Source organism: Urocitellus parryii, chromosome 4 (genome assembly GCF_045843805.1).
Source record: "Urocitellus parryii isolate mUroPar1 chromosome 4, mUroPar1.hap1, whole genome shotgun sequence".
In the NCBI taxonomy this organism is placed as follows: Eukaryota; Metazoa; Chordata; class Mammalia; order Rodentia; family Sciuridae; genus Urocitellus; species Urocitellus parryii.
The window spans coordinates 204010591-204027590 of NC_135534.1; the positions used below are offsets into that span (position 1 = coordinate 204010591).

At 54.3% G+C, this 17000-nt stretch overlaps 1 protein-coding gene across 5 annotated transcripts; it reads right to left on the minus strand.

Moving 5' to 3' along the window:
• Window positions 1-2655: 2655 nt before the first annotated feature.
• St6galnac6 (ST6 N-acetylgalactosaminide alpha-2,6-sialyltransferase 6) lies at window positions 2656-16150 on the minus strand. Of its 5 annotated transcripts, XM_026386429.2 has the most exons (7): window positions 16044-16150; window positions 15109-15163; window positions 13511-13601; window positions 10901-11080; window positions 8533-8939; window positions 4663-4770; window positions 3819-4089 (listed from the first exon to the last, which is right to left on the minus strand). In XM_026386429.2, exons 2-7 carry the CDS (start codon window positions 15132-15134, stop codon window positions 3900-3902), a joined length of 1002 nt encoding a protein of 333 aa, XP_026242214.2. In that variant the 5' UTR covers window positions 15135-15163; window positions 16044-16150; the 3' UTR covers window positions 3819-3899. The 5 variants fall into 5 exon arrangements, with proteins under 5 accessions (XP_026242212.2, XP_077653245.1, XP_077653246.1 ...); XM_026386427.2 differs by lacking the exon at window positions 15109-15163 and having other exon boundaries at window positions 2656-4085; XM_077797119.1 differs by lacking the exons at window positions 15109-15163; window positions 16044-16150 and adding an exon at window positions 14980-15102 and having other exon boundaries at window positions 2656-4085.
• Window positions 16151-17000: the final 850 nt, after the last annotated feature.

The window sequence follows — 17000 nt, forward strand, 5'->3', positions numbered from 1 at the left end:
CCACTTCTATGAAGTTCCCAAAGTAGTCAAACTCATGGGATCAGAAAGAAGAATGGTAGTTGCCAGGGGTTTTGGGGAACAGGAAAGGATTATTTTGAGACAGGGTCTTGCTTAGTGGCTGAGGCTGGCCTCAAACTTTCAATCCTCCTGCCTCAGCCTCCTGAGCTACAGGGATGACAGGCATGCACCACCTGCACCAGTTCTACAACATTTTAAAATAAAATACACTTTTTTAAATTAAAAAAAATAAAGTATTTGCTTTAATTATTTGTATATGACCTGGAGATTTTCCACTACTGTTGGGATATTAAAGTTTCAAAATTTAATTTCCCAGCTACAACCTAAAAAAAGAAAAACAGGGAAGAAAGGGAGAAGAAAAAAAATGCACAGAGGAAAAATCTGGAAGATTAGACTCAAGACTTTTTCCTTTCTTTTTTATATAGCGCTGGGGAGGGAATCCAGGGCTTCCTGCATGAAGTGCTCTACCACTGAGCGAAGCCCCAGCCCTTCTCTAATTTTTATTTTGAGGGAGGCAGGCTCTTGCTAAGATGCCGTAGCTGGCCTCAAACTTGCCATCCTCCTGCCTCAGCCTCCTGAGTCGCTGGGACTACAGGCCAGCCCCATGCCTACGCCTGGTTTAACTTTCAACAGGGAACACAAGTGACAATACCCTATTTTCTACCTTATATCATGTGTTCAGTTTAAATTATTTTATTAAAAAAAAACCCCTCAAATGTATGATATGTCAAGATCATCGTACTGTCTGTCATGTGTAACGAAGCAAAACAAATTAAAAAAAAAACTAAAAAAAAAGTAAGCAAATAAAAAGGAAATCAGTTTTTAAAACATTTTTAAAATACTTTAAGGAAAAGAATTCCAAGTACTTTGATTAAAGAAAACAAGCCCTGGGCAGGGGAAGTGACGCTGGGGCCACCTGGCTCTGAGGTTCACAGCTGGATCCTGCCCCGTGGGCCCCACTGGTGGCCTTCCCCAGGAAACAGCTGCAGAGACCCAGAAGGAACAGCGCCCTCTGGGTTTGCAGCTGGTGGGGGGTCACAGTGAGACCCTTCCTCAGAGGAAGGGTGGGGTGGTGCCCTCTCCAAGAGATGAGGAAGCAGGGGGCCCTCAGGGACCACCGGGAGGGGTGGGGGCAGAGGTGGGCTCAGGAGGCTGCGAATGCCAGGGACGGGGGCAGTTTGGTCCTGACCAGTGACGATTTCAGGTGCAGAGGACTGGGCCATGAGAGGGGCTTCCAGAGCTGACCTTGGCGAGGAGCACCACCCTGGGGGGTTGAGAGCTGGGCAGGACTCTGCCCGGTCTCTTGGGCCTCCTGCCCTCAGCGTCCTCCACCAAAGTCCCACCTCCTGATGCTCAACTGAACCTTCCCAGGTCCACAGCCGGCAAGTGACCCCTCTTGACACCTGTGTACCTCCTCTTTATGCCTACCAGTGGGCAGGCAGGAGAGCCACGGCCTTCTGAAACCTCTTTCCCAGAAGTCTTTGCATAGAGTTAGAAATGTGCAATGATAGGTCTCAACACCCCACGTCGTGTCATTGCGAGGAGTCCTTGGCCTGCAGGACCCTGCCACAGTCATCACTGGGCCCGGTCAGACCCTGGGCCCTGTCACCTCCCCGCCTCCTGCGGTCCCACTGGGCTTCTCAGACAAGGGTCTAAAGCTCGGCCACCCTCAGGCTATTCCTGGCCTTCTGCCATCTGGCCCCATCTCTCACGGCCTTGCCCACTGCTGCCACCTCCCTGCTACAGAGCAAGGTTGTGGGTCCCACCACCCGACTTCAGTTCAGGGCATTCCTCCTACCCACTGTCCCTCCCTCTTCAATCCCAGCTAATAGTGGCGCGGCCACCTATGGAGCGTGTGAAATGAGAGGCAGATGGGCCCTCCCAGCCCCGCCATGGCTCAACATCCTGGCTGGCCCAGTGCCCGGCTCCCTCCAGGGGGAGAGCTCTCTTCCCTGACCCCAGCAGCCCCTGGCAGGTCTCGGCAGGCTGCATGCCCTTGTCTCACACTCACCCTTTGTTAGGCCGCACTCCCAAGGGCATCTTAGGTGTCTAAACAGGTTGTAATCTCTGGAGTCAGGGGCCCCTTCTCCCAGCCGACCTGGAAGAGCCCTTTTGCTGAGGCTGCCGGAAACTCAAGCCCTCAGCTCACCACACCTCGCCAGGCAGCAGCCGCTGAACTCCCTCCTGTGGGCAGGCAGGGAATTTCTCTGCCCTCCAGGTCCCAAACCCGGGAGCTGACCCCTGGCCCCACTGGCCTGCAGCTCCCTCTGGCTCAGAGTTCCCTCCTGGGTCCTCTGCCTCCCTGACTGTCCCTCCCTTCCTCTGCACCTGCCTCCTGGGGCTGCCTTCCCTCCCTTCCTCAGAACCTGAGGCCCTAGAGGGCAGTGTCAGAGGTGATGTGACTTGTCCAAAGTCATTCAGGGCAAGGTGGGGCCCAGGAAAGCAGGTGGGCTTAGTTCCACACCTGTCCCCAGAGCCCTCAGATCCGGACCCAAGACTCACCAGTCAGCTGGAAAGCTGCGGTCCCCTCCTCTAAGAGCTCGGGCCCAGAGGCTGTGGGCCAAGTCTTCAGGACACCCCTCACACGCCACTGGGACAGAGAGCCGAGCTCTATCCCGGAGACACAGGACACAGGGCTGGAGCTTAGGTGTTTATTCCTTTACAAATCATTACAAAACCAGGCCTGGGGCTGGCACCGCCCCCCTCACCCCTGTGTGCAATGGCCGGCAGCTGGCCTCCAGGCGCCCCCAGCTCCACAGCCTCTTCCTGGAAGTCCTTCCCCTCCGGGCTCCGGAAGAGCAGGGAGCAGACGCGCCCTTGCCAGCACCCGCTTCATAAAGTGCCCGAGTGAGGAGCTAGCCCCAGCTGGGACGGCTCCTGGCTCCCCCAGCCACCCAGGCCCGGCCTGGGGGAGAGCGTGGGAAGCCCCTGGCATCTCCAAACAAAGGCCGCACAAGCCCCCGTGTGGCTGGGACACCCCTTTCGCAGCCCCGAAGGCTCCTCTGACAGGTGGAGGCCTCTCCCCTGAGAGGGTAGGAAAGGAAGCCTGGCCCGAAAGAGCCAAGCCACGGCCGCTGAGGGCCGGGATCACTGGGTGGGTCCCACTCTCACCACAGTCCTCCCTCCCCCCGGGGGAAGTTTGCGCAAAAATACCCTCAAGTTTTCCAGGAGGAGGGGGGGAAAGCCGCTCCTGCCCCCTGGCCCCAGCCCCCCAGTGAGGGACAGCAGCTGGGGGACCTAGTCTCCTGAGAACAGGGTAGCAGCGGGGGAGGTGGGAGGGTCTCAGGTCCCATAGGAGAACCTGGATGGGGAGAGGTGCCCAGAGAGTGAGGGGGCTGGTCCAAGGCCACTCAGGGAAAGCGTGGCCTGGACCCCAGCCTCCCAGCAACTTCCATAAACCCACGAATTCGCTGACCCAGCCTCCAGACAGCTCCCACCCCCACACGATCTCCCTTCCTGGTGCTGAGAACTGAGGGGGCAACGGTACGTTCACAGCTCCTTGGGACAGGACCCCAACGTCCCAGAAGGGAGTGATTTGGGGCCCATTCCTGGGGCTCTGAACCAAGGCCTCATGGGAAAGGACAGGTCCTTAGCCTCAGATTGACTCAGAAAAACCCCTAGACCCTGATTGACGACGCTCAGACCCTGACTGGACAAGACAGATTCCCCTGACACCCTGATAAATCACAAAGAATCCCAAATCCCTGATTGGCCCAGATGCCCAGGACCTCTGACTGGCCGGAGGGTTCACCCTCATCAAGGCCCTGATTGGCCAGAAGACACTCCAGCAGCCTTGGCCGGTCAGCAGATGGCCCACGGCAGAGTGGCTGGGCCCAGACCCACTTCTCCTGAGCCCCTTGGGTGCCCCACAGATGAGTGGTCTAGGTCCAGGAGGGGTGGGAGAAGGTGATGCCGTACAGCTGGGCCCAGGACGAGAAGACCCTCTTCTCCGTGATGAAGCGGTGGTGGTTCCCCTTGCGGCTGTGCTCATTCTGGATGTAGGTGACACATTCGTCGGGCCCCTTGGGCTCGTAGTAGTGGTAGGGCATGCGCTGCAGGCGGGGCCGCTGGCTGGGGCACAGCAGACAGGGGCATCAGGGCAGGCTGGGTCCCTCTCCTGCCAGGACCTCAGTAGGGCAGACCCCTGCCATCCCAGGCCTCAGTTTCCCTGTCTGTAGTTTCCCTATCAGCGAGCATCTCCGTCCGCTGCCCTGATGCAGCGAACCTCTCCCTTTCTTCCGGGGGTGGCAGTGGTGGAAGCTGGGGGCTCTGGAGTCCGGCCCACCCCTCACTGTTTGCAAGACCTTAGGCACCTCACAAAACACCCCCCTCAGCTTTCCTCTTGGTGAAATCGACAATCCCTGTCCCTTAGGGTCCCTTAGCTGGGAAGAATAAGCAAGATCGTAAGGTATGCACGTGTGGCGTGCGATCAGCACGCGGTGCAGTACGGCTGACAGCTGGCGGGCTTCTCATACGGTAATCACTACTGTTAAACACCAACTGGCTGAGCGTGGGGTGGGGCCCAGGCGGCTCCAGGGAGCCCAGGTTCCGCAGCACAGCCCGAATGCTACACAACTGAGGCCCCCAGCTCCAGCCTGTGCCAGTGCCTCGGTGCACTGGGTGGGCACTGGCCGGGAGGCTCACCTGCAGTAGTCAGGGGGGACCATGCCATAGACGTGCACGTGGTCACACAGCTCCACCGCAATCACCATGGTAAACCAGCCTGTGCTCAGCCACGAATGGGACTTTTCCCTGGGGACAGAGAGGGGTCACTATCAGGGACACAAAGGCAGGGGTGGGGAACAGGCAGGGTCCAACCACAAGGTTTCCCAGAAGCTCTTCCCACCCACCCACCGGGGCCCTACCCCCACTTGTGCACCCTGGACCCCTGTCCAGCCCTGCTGTGGGAGCAGGCTCCTCTGAGGGAAAGGGCGGGAGCAGAGCATGCTGGAAATGAACCCCGGGAGGCTGACCGCAGTGGGCAGGCTGGGAGGGATCAAGACCACGGAGCATGCCAAAAGCAGCTGCGCCTGCACCAGGAACAAACTCCTAAGGGGAAAGTAATCAGAGAAGGTCTGCCAGAGCAGCCACAGCTCAGGATAAGCCACGGAAAGCAAGGCCTGGGGCTGTGCTTCCCCCTGAAGAGGCCGCGAGCCACATGCGGTGACTGATCTCTTGATGTGTAGTGGACAGGTGTTGTGAGCGTGAGATACACAGTGATTTCTCGGAGAGTATAAAAAAAGAACTAGATATGTCACTGATAATTTTTTTATATTGATTTTATGTTGAACTGAAAATATCTGGTATGTATTTGGGGGAAGGTGGTTCTTTGAAAAGATTTATTAAAAAATAAAACAAAAAAACACTGGCAGAGCTGGGGTACCGTGGTGCCTGCCTGTAATCCCAGTGACTCTGGAGGCTGAGGCAGGAAGATCACCAGTTCGAGGTCAGCCCCAGCAACTCAGCGAGACCCTAAGCAAGTTAGAGACCCTGTCTCAAAAAATAAAAAAGGTTAGGGATGTGGCTCAGTGGTAAAGTGCCTCTGGGTCAACCCCCAGTACCATAGAAACAAAAACAAAACTTCTAGTGAGACATTAAAAACATATTAAGAAAATTCCACAAATAACTACATATATAAATTTGACAACTTAGATGAAATGGGCCAGTTCCTGAAAACCCACAAACTTCTCAAGATGAAAAACACAATCTGCATAATTTGTAACTACCTAAAAAAAAAAAAAAAAAATCAAATGCAAAGTTAAAAACTTCTGGGACCTGGGGTGTAGCTCAGTGGTACAGCATGTGCTTGGCAGGCCTGAGGCCCTAGGTTTAACCCCAGCACCAGAAACCAAAAACAAAACAAAACCCCTCAAAAAGAATACCACAGACCCAGAGAGTTTCGCTGGCAAACCCTAATGTTTAAAAAGAAACAAAACCAATTTTATACAGTTTCTTCTAGAAAACAGAAAGGGAACATTTCCTGGTTCACTTTTTGAGGCCAGCTTGACCCTGAAACCCAAACCAGGCAAAGACAGTACCAAAAAACCTACAAGGGCTGGGTACATGTGATCTAGAGGTAGAGTGCTTGCCCAGCATGTGCCAGGCCCTGGCTTTGATCCCCAGCACTGCAACAATCAATCAATCAAACAAAGAACACAACAACAAACCCAAGCAAAAAACCCTGAAAGCCTACAGACCAATCTCTCTCATGAACACAAACAAAAATCTCAACAAAATATTAGCAAATCACAACCAGAAATATAAAAAAAGGAAAGTATACCACAACCAAGTAGGGTTTATTCCAGAAATGCAAGGCTGATTCAACAGCCATGCCCAGTGGCACACACCTGCAATCCCAGCGACTCAGGAGGCTGAGGCAGAAGAATCACAAGTTCAAAGCCAGCTTCAGTAAGTTACCGAGGCCCTAAGCAACTTAGCAAAACCTTGTCTCAAAATTAAACAAACAAGTAAACAAACAAAACAGAAAAAGAGCTGGGGATGTGGCTCAATGGTTAAGCACTCCTGGGTTCAATCCCTGGTACCAAAAACAAAACAAAACAAAAAAAAACAAGCAATATTATCTACTTATTAATAGTCTTAAAACTGTGATTATATCAATTGCTACCAAAAAATAAAATAAAATTTAATACCCAGTAATGATAAGATATTCTCAGTAAACTAGTAAAAGAAATTCCCTGGGCCGGGGTTGTGGCTCAGGGGTAGAGCACTTGCCTAGCATGTGTGAGGCACTGGGTTCGATCCCTGGCATCTCATACAAATAAAAACAAAATAATGGAAGACTGAATGCTTACTTTCCCTCTAACAAAGACCAAAGCAAGGAGTCCGCTCTTATCGATTTCAACACAATTAACATTGTATTGATAATCCTAACCAATGTGCAATAAGGCAAGAAAAAAAGAAATAAGAAGCCAGGCATGGTGGCACACACCTGTGATCCCAGGGGCTTGTGAGGCTGAGGCAGGAGGATCATGAGTTCAAAACCAGCCTCAGCAACTTGGCAAGGCATTAAAGCAATTTTGCGAGATCCTATCTCTAAATAAAATATAAAAAGGGCTGGGGATGTGGCTCAGTGATTAAGTACTCCGTATCCAATCCCTAATACCAAAAAAGAAAAGAAATAAGAGGATAAGAGACATAGATTGGAAATGAAAAAACAAAATTATTCTTAATTGCATACATGATTATCTGCATAGAAAAATCTTAAAGAATCTACAAAAATCTTCTAGAACCAAGCAACACAAAAATCAATCATATTGGGGCTGGGGTTGTGGCTCAGCAGTAGAGCGCTTGCCTAGCGTGTGTAAGGCCCTTGGTCTGATTCCCAGAACCAGATAAAAGTAAATAATTAAAGCAAAAAAGGGGAAAAAAATAAATAAAAAATAAACAAATAAATAAAGGTATTGTGTCCATCTACAACTAAAACAAATTAAAAAAAATATCAATCAGAAGGCTGGGGTTGTTGCTCAGTGGTAGAGCACTTGCCTTGCATATGTGAGGCCCTGGGTTCAATCCTCAACACCACATAAAAATAAATGAATAAAGGTATTAAAAAAAACTGTGAGAAATTATTTTTAAAAATAAATTAATAAAAATAATTATAAATAAATAAATATATTGTATCTATCTTTAAAAAAATCAATCATATTTCAGCTGAACACAGTGATATAACTTATAATCCCAGCAACTCAGGAGGCTGAGGCAGGAGGATTGAAAGTTTGCAGCCAGACTTAGCAACTTTGCAAGACCCTATCTCAAAAAACTGAAATAAAATAACACTAAAAAAGGACTGGTGGAGTAGCTCAGTGGTAGCGTACCCATGGGTTCAACCCCCAGTACTGCAAAATGAAAATTTCAAAAGGGCTGGGGATGTAACTAGGTGGCACTTGAGTTTGTACGGGGACCTGGTCTATCCCTCCATGGCATGGGGGGAGAGATCAATCATGTCTATATATTATCAATGAACAACTGGAAACAGATTTTTTTTGAAAAAAATACAATAGCTCCAAAAATGGTTAAATGTTTAGATATAAATCCAACAGAATATGCCCAGGAGCTATGTTTTACACACTGAGTTAAATGGAATACATTAAAGTTAAATGTAACTTTCTTTTTCCCTTCAATGTGACTGCGTGAGGTTTAAATTCCGCATGTGGCTCACGTGATATCTACACTGAAGGGTGCTGATCTAAGTTTTCTGGGAGATTAACCAGAGAAGCGCATGCTGGGGACGGTCCCTGAGGATCAAGCACGTGGGAGGGCATGCGGGGAGTGGTCAGGCCGGCCCTTGGGCGCGGTGCGGGAGCTCTCCTGGGAAGAACTAGAGGCAGCCACGGGAACGTGCTGGAGGTGACCACGTTGAGAACTGAGAGGTGACCAGAGGGTGGCCAGAAGGGACCATGCTTCAGAGCAGTGCGTGCAGGAGCCTGGGGCCTCTGGGAGGAGCATGCTGAGGAGCACAGGGCTGGCCAGAGGGGGCGGGCGGGAGGCTGGTACCTGTCCTTGCCCGTCTCACCCCGGAAGAGGTCGTCGAACTGCTGCATGCGGGTGGGAGAGACGGCGTAGGCCTCCATGGCGGGGAAGGCCAGGCCTGCCCGCTGGATGACGCGCACGAGGCTGCCCTGGGGCTTCTGCATCTTGCTCGGAGGGCCCCAGAAGATGAACACAGTTTCGGGGGTCCGGTTGACAAACTCCTGGGGCCTCCGCAGCACACGGAACACGCTGGAATGGGCCACCACGCGGAAGGTGGTCTTGTTGCCCACATCGGCCGAGTAGCCCGTGGTGGGCGCGTCGTTCATGCGGATGGTGCACTCCGCCCGCTCAATTTCGGGGCCCAGTTTGGTGCCCAGCAGGTGGCTGGAGCTGGTGACAATCACACACTGGTGGCACCGGGAGGGCAGTGTCTGGGGGGCAAGGAAAGTCAACAGTATCACAGCCACTCAGGGCTGGGCCGGGTGCCCTGCACAGGCCTCAGGAACCAGGAGTCACTGTGCCTGTTTCAAAAACAGGGAAACTGAAGCCATCCTCTCCACATCCAGCAAGTATCTACACATGCGAGCTAACAGCCAAACTCTGGGGACAGAGCAATGAGCAGGACACAGGGCTCCTACCCTCCAGAGCTCAGTCAGGGGGGCGGACAGTGAACGTAAAACATGCTAGGAAACAAGGAAAATGGGCAGGTGATCAGAAGCCACTGGAACAGAGCTGAGACCCCCAGGATGAGAAGCAGCCACCTGGGGAAAAGTATTCAAGGCCAGAGGAGCAGCAGGCAGGCAGGGGACGGGCTGGGCAGAGCTAACAAGTGGGGACAACAGACCCTCTCTGTTGTCCTGGCCTAGAAGTGCAGGACCTGGATTTGAACCAGATCTATGTGACTGATCTACAGCCTCAGCTCCCAGAAAAGGACATCTCCACACCACCCACAAACAAGCCCTTGACTCCAAGATCCAGCACCTGCCCCATGGGCCTCCAAGGACGGTTTCCCAACTTCCCAGCGCTCATTTCCTGGCTTTCCCTATCCGGCTGGAAGCAGCTGCAAGGCTCAGCCTCCACACATCACCCCACCCCGCTGTCCCACTGTCTCCCAGTTCCATCTTTTCCCTTCCTCTTTCAGGGGTCCTTAGGGTAGAAAAAGACTCAGTGAGGTGTTAATCTGTCTCTAAACACCTGCTAATGGGCTCTAGGGTGTGTCTAGAGCTGGGGCTCCCCCCACCAGCATGCAAAGGAGAAAATTAAGGCAGCCAGTTAAAATTAAGAAAGAAGAGAGGTACTAAAGGGTGAACCCCAGAAATACAAGTTTTTTTTTTGGTACTAGGAATTGAACCCAGAGGCGCTTAACCACTTAACTACATCCTCAGCCCTTTTTTGTATTTTAGTTAGAGACAAGGTCCCGCTGAGTCTTTAGGGCCTTGTTGAGCTGTTGAGACTGGCTTTGAACTCATGATCCTCCTGCCTCAGCCTCCTGAGCCATTGGGACTGCAGGTGTGCACCACTGTGCCTGGCTACAAGTTGAACTTCATCACTACCCAGATGTACCCAGGAATAACTTGATTGGCAAACAAGCCAGGGACTCAGAAGTGACATCAAATCCTAACCACTAGACTACCAGGGGGGCCGGGAATGACATTTGGCCTTTCTACACAGCTGCAGTTCAGCAGGGGTTGGGGAAAAACTTTGGCTCGTCCCTTTCCATGCTGTGTGGCCTAGGAAAAGCAACTTTACTTCTCTGAGCCTGGGTTACCCCATCTCTTTTTCCCCAGACCCCAGTGCTGGGGATTGAACCCAAAGGCACTCAAACACTAAGTACACGCCTAGCCTTTTTAGTTTTCATTCTGAGACAGGGTGTTTCTCAGTTGCTGAGGCTGGCTTCAATTTTGTGATCTTCCGGCCTCAGTCTCTCAGATGCTGGGATTACAGGCATTCGCCACTGCACCTAGAATCCTATCTCTTCAAGAGATGATAATGCTGACCTCACAGTTTGCCTGTGGAGCACTGAGGATCACAGGGCCTGGCACATAGCAGAATTTGATAAGGGACAGCCACCATCCTTGCCGCATTTGTGTGGCGCAGCACCCCTGCTGCCAAGCCCATGTGGACTCCCCAGAGGGACTCAGGAGATGGTGGAATCTTACTACTAAAGGCCCTGGAGAGCAACTGAGGCCCAGAGAGGTGCTGATCCAAGGTCCCAAGGCAGCCAGGGTTAAAGCCACTGGAGGCCAGGGCCTCAGCTTCCAAGGCTCATCCTTTCCTTCAGGAGGGAAGAGAACAGGGGAAGATGGGGGGAAGACGTGGCAGAAGACGAGGAAGCAGTGCTAGTGGGCTGGGGGGGGATCAGCCACCAGGCAGCTCCCGGGGGCCGCTCTACCTTGTTGCCGAGAATAGGGATGTAGCCGTGGGTGAGGCTCCACTTTCTGAGGTTGATGGGCCGGCGCGTGCGGCCCCGCAGGGACCCATAATGGAAGACCTCATTGGCACTGTTGGAGCTGTAGAGGATGAGGATGGTGATGAGGGCAAAGAGGATCAGGAACACCGCTGACCGCTGCTCCTGGAGAGGGGAAAGGCCGGTGAGGCCCAGGTGCCCCCCGGCTCAGCACCCGCCTCCTCGCTGCCCCCCTTGTCCGGCTCACTCTTGCTCACTGTTCCAGACCACCCTGGGCACTTCCTCCTCCAGCCCCGAGTCCCCCTCTGACAGCACAGACCATTCAAACCACAACTGCTCACTCAGACCAGGAGCTCTAAGGACTCAGTCTGGTCGGCCTTACGCCCCCGATTCCAGGATGGAGCTCAAGCACAGGTTTGCTGGACTGGAAGTGGGTGTCAGGATTCCCTCCCCAGGCAGCTAAAAAGATGCCTAGGGACGGTGGCCATCCATGCAGGAGGGTCCAGCTTCCCCAAACAGTAACTCCCTAAGGTATGGAAACAGGCACGCCCCCACGCATCTGCATTCAGATGCAACCACCTGTGGGTTGCAAGTGTAGTGAGGCCTACACTGGCTGTATCTGTCCCAGCATGGACAGGATTTGTCCCCTTGTCACTATTCCCTACGTGATATAGCACGACAACTATTTATATAACGTGTGTGTATTGTAAGTAACCTAGAGATGAATTAAAAAGTACATGGGAGACGGGGGTGTGGCTCAGTGGTAGAGCACTTGCCTCGCATGTGTGAGGCCCTGGGTTCGATCCTCAGCACCACATTATAAATAAATAAATAAATAAAGGTACTGTGTCCATTTACAACTAAAAATAAAATATTTTTTAAAAAAAAGTATATGGGAGGGGTGGGGGTATGTCTCAGTGGTAGAGCACTTGCTTGGCATGTGCAAGGCCCTAGGTTCAATCCCCAGCCTTGCCAAAAAATAAAAAATTAAGTCTACAGGAGGATGCATGTGTGTAGATTATATGCAAATACTAAACATTTTATATAATGGAATTGAACAGCCTTGGATTTCAGTATCTCCAGGGGATTCGGGAATGAGTCTCCTAGGAATACCAAGGGACAATGGAACTTCCTCTCACTTCTAAGCTCATCTGTTTTGCCTGCTCTAGGAAAATGGATCTGGGCCCTTTAAATAGTTTCCCTGGCCAGGCAGCAGTGTATTGTGTTTTGTCAGTAGAGGGCGCTGGAGAGACACTACAGGAGGAGAGGCTTTGGGGTTTGGTTCTGGTGGGCTTTCTGGGGAGCTCCTGCAGTGCCCACTGCTTCCCCAACACAGGCATCTTCTCCAGCGCCCAGAGACTGCAGGGCTGGCGGCATGGGCAGGCACCTGTCGTCAGGACCTCGGCTTTGGCTCTTGCCGTGATCCGCACCCGACTGCCCCAGCACCCAGAGACCAGCAGCTTCCCCTCCCGGGCAGTTCTGTATGGCCCCAATGGGCTGCAGCTGTGCCCTTTCCAGACAGGTCTGGGTCTCAGTCCTTGGGAGCCGGCACTCCTTATATCTGCTGCTCCTTGACTTTATGTCCTGACAAACCATTACAAACTGAAAATATTGTAAGTGGAAAATGCAGGTGATACATTATAACTACTCCACCAAACATCCTAGCTTAGCAACACAGTGTCCTATAGCATGGATCTTGTGATCACAGGGTGACTAGGAACTGTGGCTCACTGTCATTGGCCAGCATTATGGGAAAGTAGTACTCTGAATATTGCCAGCCAGGAAAAAGACCAAAATTCAAAACTTGAAGTATGGGTTCTACTGAATGCATGTAGCTTTTGCAACATCAAAACTCAAAAATCCTTTCAAACCATTCTAAATCCCAGGCTGGGAACCATCTGTATTCCTTTAAGTTCCAAACCCCTGTTACTCCAGTGCCCTGTTATTATTCATAATTCTTTGCATTAAACGTCCTCTGTTCAAAGTGCAGCCTCTTCCTTCTGGGCTCAGACTAATCTGACCACCCCACCCCACCCTGTCTCCAAACCTCACACTCTGCCAAGGTTGTAAGATCCAAGAGAAGGGGTGTGCAGGCCAGGCACATAGTAAGTGCTCAGAAACATGAATGAATGAATGAGGAGGAGTCCTGACACATTGTGTCATCTGTGACTATGAACACTGTTCTCCCCATCACCCTGCCTCCTGCCCAGCACTCTGGTCACCTCATGCCAGTCCTTCACCACAGATAGACCAATCAAGCCTGGCAAGACAAGGGAACCCAGGCCCAGAGACAGGCAGGAGTTTGCCCAAAGCCACACAGCAGATCGATGTCTGAAGCAGGGCTCTGCACCCTGGCCTCCCAAGCATTAGCCACTCCTCAGCAGGGAAGAGTCATGGTGGAGGGCCAGAGATAAGTCTAAAGAAGCCCATTCCATAGAGGACAGTGAGAAGCTCAAATGGGGATAAGACATGAAGGGGCCTGGACTTGGGGTGGAGCTCAGTGGTAGAGCCCTTGCCTAGCATGTGTGAGGACCTGGGTTCCATCCTCAGCATGGCGGTGGGAGGGGGGATGGATTATGAATGATGGGGACTTACTTTGTTGCTACTCATCTCTTTCCGGCGTCTGCTGAGGGGTAGGGGCCAGCGTCCTGCAGGTGGCCCAGGGGGCAGGGATGTGGGGTCACACCTGCAAGCCACCAGAAAGGGTTATGGCTTGGGCACCCTCCCTGGGTCCAGCTGGTCAAGGCCTCCCTCCTCCACCTCCTCAGCTCTCCTACTTGCTCAGAACTTAAGCTCAGGGCACTGTCCACTTCACAGATGAAGACGCAGAGGCCCAGTCAGGGAAGGAATCTGCCCACGTCATACAGCCAGGAGGCAGCTAAGCCCTGCCTCTCTCCCTGCCCACTCTCTACCCTGGGCAACGACTGCCCCCCACCCCCGGAAATACTACACTCCCTGTAGTCCCCCAAATTCCTCTCCTTGTGTCCCTTCCAGGTAGCCCCTGTCTAGAACACCCTCCCTCCTGCTCCTTCTTCCATACATCCTCCAAGCCTGTGGTGGACCGGGAACTTCCCTGGGTCCCGGTCGCCCCCAGGTAGAGCGCTAGCTCCCTGGTGGCGCACCCCACGCAGGTCCTCGCTGACATTCTCCCTGTGCAGGACTGCCCAATGAATCCACTTATTAGCAAGTAAGATTCTGGGGTTGAGGGTGCAGAACGGAGCCCGCGAGGTTTGGTCCTGGCTCTGCAGGCCGCCAGGGCTCACACTCCCAACCCCATCACCAAATGGCTGCATCAAGCTGTAGACAGCCTCCCTTCCTGCCTCAGCTAAGGAGCACCAGTCCAGCTGTGTCCTCACCCCCAACCCTGCCCTTCCGCCTCCCCAGGAGGCAGCCCTCCTCCAGACTTGAATTTCCCCACCTGTAAACAGGCAGCAAGCACTTGCTTCCAGTCCAGCCCGCCTCCAACAGAAACAGGCCAGAGGCAGAAAGGGAGGGTGTGTGAGGGAAAGTGGGGCCTCAGGGGGCTGCCCAGCTCCGTCCACTCCTCCAGGGTCTCCTGCTCCTGCCACTGTCTCCGCCCCCTGACCTAGCTGGCGTTTACTCCTGCACTGTCACCAGGAATAGCTGGAGAACCTCAGGTCAGAGCTATACACACCTCGCTCCTGATTGGTCAAGCTCGGACCCCGCCCACCACAAAACCCCGCCCCCTTACTGGCACCCTCCCTTCCCTCACCAGGCCTCAGGTTTCTCCAGGGCCGGCCCCTCACAGCCAGCCTGGGAGACCCCGGACTCCCATCTGTGCCCGCGGTACAGATCGGGAAACTGAGGCTTGTCTCCAAGGATGAGCGGCTTGTCCTCGCACACAGACTGGGGGGCAAAGGAGGGGAATCCAGAGTCCCGGGGTGGCCCCATCAGCCCTGTCGCCTCGGGTACTCAAGGGGCTCACAGGTGCAGCCGCCCTTGGTCCACCCCCATCTGGGGTGGGGTGCTAGACCCCCATCTTACACCCTTTCCTGCGGTAGCCTAGTGCACTCCAGGCCTCAGCCCACCTGGCACTTCCCCACCTTTGCCTGAGCAGTGCCCTCAGCCAGGACCACGGTCCCCTGGTCAGCCCCGTCACAATCCTGTTCTGAGAAGGCCATGGTCAGTACAGTGCGTCGGGTGCCAATGAGAATCTGGTTTCCACCACTTACTGGCTGGGGGGCCTCGAGCAAGCCATGTGACCTCTCTGAGCCTCAGTTTCCTCATCTGTGAAATGGGAATAATAACAGTAGGTAACTCTTAGGGTTGTCGCAAGATGCAAGCAGGTGTGACAAGGGGCACACAGAGCTTGACAGTGCTCCATCAATGCAAGCAGTGGGGTTAGTTTTGGGGTTCTCGATGTCCACGGCCTGCCTTTCCACAAGTCTGCCAGCAAAACACCCTCCCCCTCTGACCCCAACCCACGACTTGGCACGTATCTCGGAGCCTCGCTAAGCATCGCCCACCCACAGAATGCTCCCGGCAACAGGGCAGGGCCGAAGCCATGATTCCCCACTTCACAGATGGGGAGACTGAGGCTTCCAGGGGCAGAGTCCTCGCAGGCCCCAGAGCTGGCGTAGAGTCTCATTTACAGCTTGTTTTCGGGGCCGAGCCTGAGGGGTGTCCCCGAAGGACCCCTGAGGCTGCAAGCGTGCGCCCAGCACCCGGCTCGGCACCAGGGAGCAGGCCAGACCGGAGAGGCTCGCTCGGGTGGGGGCGAGGGCCGAGACCCGAGCTGGGGTGGGCGCCACGCCCTGCCCTCGGCGCGGGGGGCTCTGCTCGCGGGGTCGGGGCCCCCGCGAGCCGTGTGGGCGCAGCCCCGGGAGGGGGAGGGGAGGCCCCGGTTGCGCGGCGCCGGGTCCCGAGGGCTCAGCCCCGCGCTCGCCCGCCCGCCCGCGCCCCGGGGTCGGCGCCGGGCCCGGCCAGCAGGGCAGAGCGGCCGGCGCGGGAGCCGGCAGCCCGCAGCGCCCTCGGGCGCGCGCCCTGGGGTCTCCGGGAGCCGACACCCGGGTCGGGTCTAGGGCGCCCCGCGGCCGCGACCATCCCTCCGCGGCCGCCCAGCGCCCCCCGCGCGGCGCCCCGCTCCGCCCCCGCGGCGCCTGCTCACCTCCGCCCGGGAGCGCCCGCCCCCGCGGCCCCCGAGCCCCTCACATGGCGCCGGGAGCCGAGAGCCGGGGTCCGCGCTGCTCCGGCCGCCCAGGCCCCGCCGCAGCCCCCGCCCGCCCGGTCCTAGCGCCGCCGCGCGCCGCCCGAGCCCAGGCCTGGGAGTGGGCGGAGCCTCGGGCCGCGAGTGGCTCCGCCCCACGGCGGCGGCGGAGGCGAAGGGTGACAGGGGGCAGACCCGGGTCTGCGGCCACGTGAGCGCCTCAGTCGCGCGCCTGGACAGCCCGTAGTGACCAGGGCACTAACAAACACCTTCCGGAGCCCTGTAGTGTAAACCGGGAGCACTTCTCTCCTAACCAGCACCAACACCCGGACGGGGACACTGAGTCCCGGAGCACACTGGGCATAGACTCGAGTTTCTCCCTGGGCTCTGCCACCTCGGGCCTCCAGCTCCCTTCCCTGAGATTTGAATCTAGTAGCACTCAGCGAACTCGGGGTGCGCGCTGGAATTCAACTGCTGCTGTCTATTAGCGTTGCAGCATTGATACATTTCCCCTCTGTCCTTGCCTCCCGAAAACAAGGAGAATAAGGATAAAATGTTACTTCTTATAGTTGCTTGGGTATTCATTACATCAGGTTATGGGACAGTAAAAAACAAAACTTAAGTAGCCATTGTAGGGGACTAGCTAAATAAACAGGCACACCCTTCCCAAGTGCACTCGGAGGCTGTGAAAAACGAAGTGTGCTGCCAGGAAAGGATGGCCACGACGTTTACAGGATACTTAAATGAAGAAAGCTAGTTTCAAGAGCTGCATCTTGTATAATTACTTGGAAAAACAAAGTAAAAATTTCCAGTCCACACCTAGATATATGTACCCTGGAGAAGAAATTCTTGCAAATATTCCCAACAAAGTCCATAGAAGCACTGCTTGTAAGAATACAGAAGTAGAAATAGCTCAAA